The 6,000-nt window shown below is 36.9% G+C and overlaps 2 protein-coding genes across 4 annotated transcripts in view; both read right to left on the bottom strand.

Moving 5' to 3' along the window:
* The window catches only part of ube2al (ubiquitin conjugating enzyme E2 A, like), a 7,577-nt gene extending 6,911 nt beyond the window's left edge, over positions 1-666 (bottom strand). Inside the window, exons 1-2 of one of the 2 annotated variants that reach the window (XM_067409965.1) lie at positions 508-666; positions 1-54 (exon numbers count right to left, since the gene is read on the bottom strand). The exon at positions 1-54 is cut by the window's left edge and continues 27 nt beyond it. In XM_067409965.1, coding sequence (XP_067266066.1) covers positions 1-54; positions 508-551 — 98 coding nt within the window. In that variant the 5' untranslated portion in view covers positions 552-666. The other variant, XM_067409966.1, reaches the window with a different exon arrangement.
* A 601-nt stretch (positions 667-1,267) lies between these two features.
* Positions 1,268-6,000, bottom strand: part of ankrd10b (ankyrin repeat domain 10b) — a 30,769-nt gene continuing 26,036 nt past the window's right edge. Inside the window, exons 4-6 of one of the 2 annotated variants that reach the window (XM_067408884.1) lie at positions 5,325-5,575; positions 4,351-4,449; positions 1,268-2,327 (exon numbers count right to left, since the gene is read on the bottom strand). In XM_067408884.1, coding sequence (XP_067264985.1) covers positions 2,035-2,327; positions 4,351-4,449; positions 5,325-5,575 — 643 coding nt within the window. In that variant the 3' untranslated portion in view covers positions 1,268-2,034. The remainder of the gene's footprint in view (positions 2,328-4,350; positions 4,450-5,324; positions 5,576-6,000) is intronic. The other variant, XM_067408885.1, reaches the window with a different exon arrangement.

Here is a 6,000-nt window from a genome sequence, read left to right as displayed (position 1 = left end):
ATGTTGTTCTCCGATGGAGCTCCACTGACTCCGGCTGGCGGATCCTCCTGGAGCCTGTGGGAGCACCACAAAACACTAACTCAAAACTGATTTTCAGCGTGTCAATCAAAATAACTGATTAGGAAAAACCTAGGATATTACATGATAAAGTGTGGCTTCTCTTTACTATATAAACATTACTAGAAATAAACAATATATTGGCTAAAAACTACAATAATCACATCCAAACAAGTCAAGCTTGAATAACTTCTCTAACCGGCTTATACTAGCTAGCTAGCTAATAGCTCAAATAAACGTGGAGTTTCTGTGAACCCTCGAAATTTAAACAGGTAATGTGATAGTACCGATAGACTTACAGCAATAAGCACAACATTAAATGGCGTATTTTGAATCGTTTATATTACGTTTAATAACCGTCCACCGAACTGAGTGATATAAAGCTAACCAGCTAACGCTAGCCAGCTATTCCACCAAAACAAACACATCTATCATTTCACAGCTACTCACCGCTTAAAATCTCGCATGAGTCGCCTTCTAGCTGGAGTAGACATTTTTAACTACACTAAAAGCGTCAGCGATTATTTTTAGAGCCCTAATAACAAATCCTAATGTAACTGTATATGTCACAACAGTGACGATTAGTATGCCTTTTTGAGTACAAGACGTCTTTTCACGAGACACGATTATACCACCTGTGCAGCACAGGGGGGTATTTGCGACTGAAAACCATCATACTAATCAATTTTGTGTTTTTTTTAGAGACCCAATGATTGATATTGTCACTATTAATTTGATGTCTTTATGGGTAAGGATGAATATAATGCGATAATTTGCCTGAAATGTTCTTCTCAGACTACGTAAAGGGCAGGGGTCCCCCTGTTTTTCTAACAGTTGGTACGGTCTGAGCAGGAGGAGGAATGAGGTCAGTGTCCTCCTAGCGGTTAAGGCGGGGAATGCAATAAACGACGACGTTTTTGAAATCTGACGCGTTATATTTCACAACAGGTAAACGATTAGTGTTCGATTTGATTTCTTAATCTTTTTCAATCACATATTCGATAATAATCAGGAGGAAAGGTAAGTTTTGGCTATTTTAAAGAGGGCAGTTTGAGTCAGAAATGTTATTCTCAGACTTAAAACTGTGTGTGGACTATCAAACACAACCAAAAACGTAACTTTTAGGTCAGTAAAACCAGTGAAAACCAATATTTTGGTTCCTACATACACATTACAAGAGGTGAAAATGTAAATATTGTCAAGGGTTGAGATTGTAGGTTAGAAAACATGATTCATGATCCAGTCAATTCATCAACCATTCAGTACACAGTAACGTTAATTAGCTATGTAAGAAATGGGCGACAATAAACGACGACCTTTTTGTACTCTGACGCGTTAAAGATATTTCACAACAGGTAAACGATTAGTGTTCATTTGTTTTTCATCTTTTTCAATCACATATTCGATAATAATCAGGAGGAAAGGTAAGTTTTGGCTAACTTACTTTAAAGAGGGCAGTTTGAGTCAGAAATGTTCTCAGACTTAAAACTGTGTGTGGACTATCAAACACAACCAAAATACGTAACGTTCAGGTCAGCAAAACTAGTGAAAACCAACATTTTGGTTCCTACATACATATTACAAGAGGTGAAAATGTAAATATTGTCAAGGGTTGAGATTGTAGGTTAGAAAACATGATTCATGATCCAGTCAATTCATCAACCATTTTATTAATCTAGTACACAGTAATTAGCTATGTAAGAAACGGGCGTCAGTAAACAATTACATTTTATATGTAGGCACAATTAATACAACAAATGTCCTTAGAAATAATGCATAAAAAAAGTACAGCTTTTGGGATTCTCCAGCTGAATTAAATGGCCGAAATTATAAAATAATAACAATAATAAAAAGGATTGCACTTTTTTGTCTTGCAACAAATACAAATACAGTGACCTTTTCAAAGTACATGGACTTAAAGCAATTCAGCACATTCTCTATTGATCTATAAAGGCATACGAGTCTGGATGGGACGTCCTAACAGCCATGATAGAGGTGCATGGTGTTGAAGGTGATGTGGTCATACTGCTCCTCAACACTGACTGACTTGCGGTGCTCTATCTGACTGCTTGCGTCCTCCATGTTCTCAGCTGTGTCTCCATTATGATGAAGGCCAATGTCAAAGAAACCAAGATTCAAAGAGACACCCACATTCCCAATATGATCACCATTCTCAACCTCAGTTGAATTCCCATTTACGCTTTCACGCGTCAGGTCACCTCCATTGAGGTGCTGCACAGGATGGCAGTGCCCGTTTAAAGGAAGTCCTGCTGTCAAAGAGAACAAATGAATTATAATCTCATCATTAAAGAAAAAAATATTAACTGAATGTTTTTGTTTTGCACAACAATTTCCAACAAGTTTCGTCTTTAATACGATTGATTCTGCAGTGTTGATATTCTTTAGTGGATATTTCAGGGGCACTCAGTAGATTGTTCAGTTTAGGGTCACATCCAGTTTGGTTTACATAACATGATTATAGCTGAACATTTGAACCTGAGATTGAAGTCCTGCTTCAAGTCATGGTATTGCTTACCTCTACAAATATATTGACCAGGCACACTGCCCTACATTAGCTGCAACATTAAACATTTTGCCTTAGGACTTAATATTTATTCAACATTAAATAATAGGATTAAATCTTAATCTCATTTATGTTAAATTTGGGAGCAGCAAAGTAGTTTAGGGGTTACAATGGAAGGTGCAAACCACTGGATGATAAACTACAAAAAAAATAAAAAAAACAGTATCAATTGAACATGCACATGGCCTCTCTTTTGCAAACATGTTCTTACAAACTATTCCCAAGTACAAACCCAAGAGTCAATGATGATTGTTAAATGACAGAACATTTAATGAGTATAGAAATTACATTTGCATCAATTTTAGGCATTCACACATGAACATTTTCCATCTCAAACTCAATGTCAGACATATCTGCTGTTCAAATGAGCACTTACAGTCAGACGTCCCTTTGTCATTCAGAATAGTCTGAGTAGGCAATCATGCGATAGACTATATGCTGTGCAAAATTTCTTTTGTTCTTTGTGAAATATGACAGTTTTTATATGAATGTATATAAAGTACAATGTAATCAACTTTTGATCAATCAACTTTTCTCAGTTAATCGCTAATATCATACTTAGCAAATATTTTCTACACTACATGTGTAATGCTATCCAAAACATTAGCAAGGAAAAGGTACACTTTTACCCTCATACAATAACCTGACTGATAAACACTTGAGACTGAATAAATCTAACAAGACAGACCCTCTTCAACAGATTTTGCAATAACAGCAACAGAAAGAAAGAGAACAACCTAATATAGTAAAATAGTCTAAGTTTAAAGAAGTGACTGAAGAGCACCTCTTCCAAACAGGAATACGCATATGAAAGCTGCACAGCGAAGGTCCATGGATGTACTCTATACATTCATGAAAAGATATGCTTTGGCATAACAAGATAATTAAAAGTTTAAGAAATAAAAAAGAAAAAAAAAAAAGATTGAAAATAAAATGCACAATGTTTTATATTTTAAACATGGAAAAAAAATCCATTCATCTGTAATCTTTTTTTTTTTCTTGCTACTTCGACCCATATTATTTTCCTGCAATCATATCAAAAGTATTAACCAATAGCCTGAACCAAAATCCAATGTTACAAAATTCAAGGGCAGAAAGTTGGCAGGGCAATTACAATTCACAAGCAAAAGCTGTGAATCAGTATCATACTAAGACTGAAGCAACATTGACATACTTTCCAAGTATCGATTTCATGGCATAAAAACAGCCTCATAACAAAATGCAACTACTTTAGAGAGAAGGTAAAATATCTGAATCATTGAATAGTTCTTGCAACGCATTGGAATCAAAATTAAAATGGCATTCAAGGAAGTTATTGTGCAAAACAAAACTCAATTTGCTTCCGCTGAGCAAAAGACTTCTCCATTTTAGTTTAAAACAAAGTGCATACCACCAAAAGTTAAAAGGACGGGTGGTTTGAGTAACTTATGATCAAATGTTTTATACATATGATGTGTGCCAAATTAAATTTTCCCTCCCAAAGCACACATCACCAAAAGAGCTTAAAGGAAGCAAAGGCAAATGCCCCTACAAATAGGCATAGGAGTTAGTACAACGACATGGTATCTGCATTGAGGTCACAGTGAAGATCTCCAACTCTTTGTGGACTGGAGAGGATGAGCTCTCCATTTGGTCCCCCCTGTCTTGCTCTGGAATCGTGTAGCCATTGGACCCCAAAGGCAAGGATCCATTTAAGGGTCGGTTCCCACCTGTGGTGCTCAGCGGTGGCCCAAACTCCATGTGCATGTTCTCCATCTGGTCCTGTCCGCTGGATCTGTTTACTCCATTTATTGGCTGATGACCAAGATCTGCAATGACACATGCTGAGGTATTAATGCAGGGTTTAACAAGAATATTTTTTTGTTCTAAAGGCCTGATTGGGCTAGTGGTTCAAGTTTTTACCTACCCTTCCAAAATTTCCACTTGCCCCGACACCAAAAAGGCCTTCTGAAGTGAAGCGATGCGTTTGTGTAAGAAAAATATCCATATTTAAAACTTTAAAAACTAAAATAACTAGCTTCCTGAAGATGGCTGTACGCTCGTCAACTTAGAGTAACCCCTGATGCGATGTAGGAGTATCAAAAGCTTTGATGCCTCTCGCTGTTCAAACAAATAGGACTGTGCAACAAACTCAAGCTCCTCTTCTCTTATATCGAAATCCTCTGACATTTCTCTTTAAAAATTCTCATTTTAGCCTTCTAATTATTGACCAGCATTTTGTTTTTCTCTATCCTCTGCATTTCCGTGTTCATCATTGGGTCAGAGTTCACTCTTTCGCAGTAAACTGATGTGTACAGCCATCTGCTGGAAGCTAGTTATTTTAGTTTTAAAGTTTTAAATACGTATATTTTTCTTACAGAAATGCATTGCTTCGCTTCAGAAGGCCTTTATTAACACCCATATAAACCTAGGATGGCTTGAGGGTGAGTAAATCATGGGGTAATTTTCATTTTTGGGTGAACTAACCCTTTAATGAGGATATGGGTATAAATACCAAAATGGGTATTTTGTCATTTTGTGTGTATTTGTCCACTCAAGAGTAAGGAGACACAAAAGAGAATTCGGTCAATTCGGTGTTCGAGTACTCTGACTACCAAATTGAGTTTAGTTGAGTCTTCTTGCTCTTGAATGGTGTAAAATCGCTTGAATGTTTAAACTTTTAAAATATACAGTTAAGACTTACCATCTGTTCTGGCCTTTTTAATGTGATTAGACTCCATGCAATCAAGGGACCTCTTTCGGCTGGGAACCCCATTAAGGGTGCTCCGCTCTTGGATAAGCTTGCGGTCCCCAAAGCACACAGAGCCATTGGTTGAGAAGCCGTTAAGCTGGCTGAGCTGCTGGTTCTGGGCATTGGAAAGCAGCTGGGCACACTCTTGAAAGCCCTGGGCATGGGCCAGGTCAGCTGCAGTCAGTCCACTAGCGTTCCTCATGCTGCGCAATGATAAAATTAGCGTGTTAACACTGCTGCTCTAAGGCAAATGTTTGTAAACCACTCTCACACACACAAACAAACACACTGTCCCTTTCTTTATTTCATATCCTAATTTATTTCTGACATTTATGTTCTTTAAAGAGGGTAAAAAAATTGCACAAATCATTGAAAATGTATATAATTTAAAAACATTGATAATGTAGTGACATCTCAACTGCAATAGAAAATGAAAAACTATTGAAGCATACACACAAGTAGACAAGAACATGATATATGAAAAATGACCATAATTCGGGATTATTTCCACAAGATTGACTGGCAAGAAGTTTGAGAAGGAGTCTGGAACTGCCAGATGATTTTCCAAGAATTATCTTCAATGCAAGATGAACTGGACAGATGATTCATTTAAAAAATGGTGAAAAGG

This window comes from Chanodichthys erythropterus, chromosome 14 (genome assembly GCF_024489055.1).
Source record: "Chanodichthys erythropterus isolate Z2021 chromosome 14, ASM2448905v1, whole genome shotgun sequence".
NCBI classification, from domain to species: domain Eukaryota; kingdom Metazoa; phylum Chordata; class Actinopteri; order Cypriniformes; family Xenocyprididae; genus Chanodichthys; species Chanodichthys erythropterus.
The sequence above is the reverse complement of the archived record's forward strand: the minus strand, read 5'-3'. Positions and strand labels throughout refer to the sequence as shown.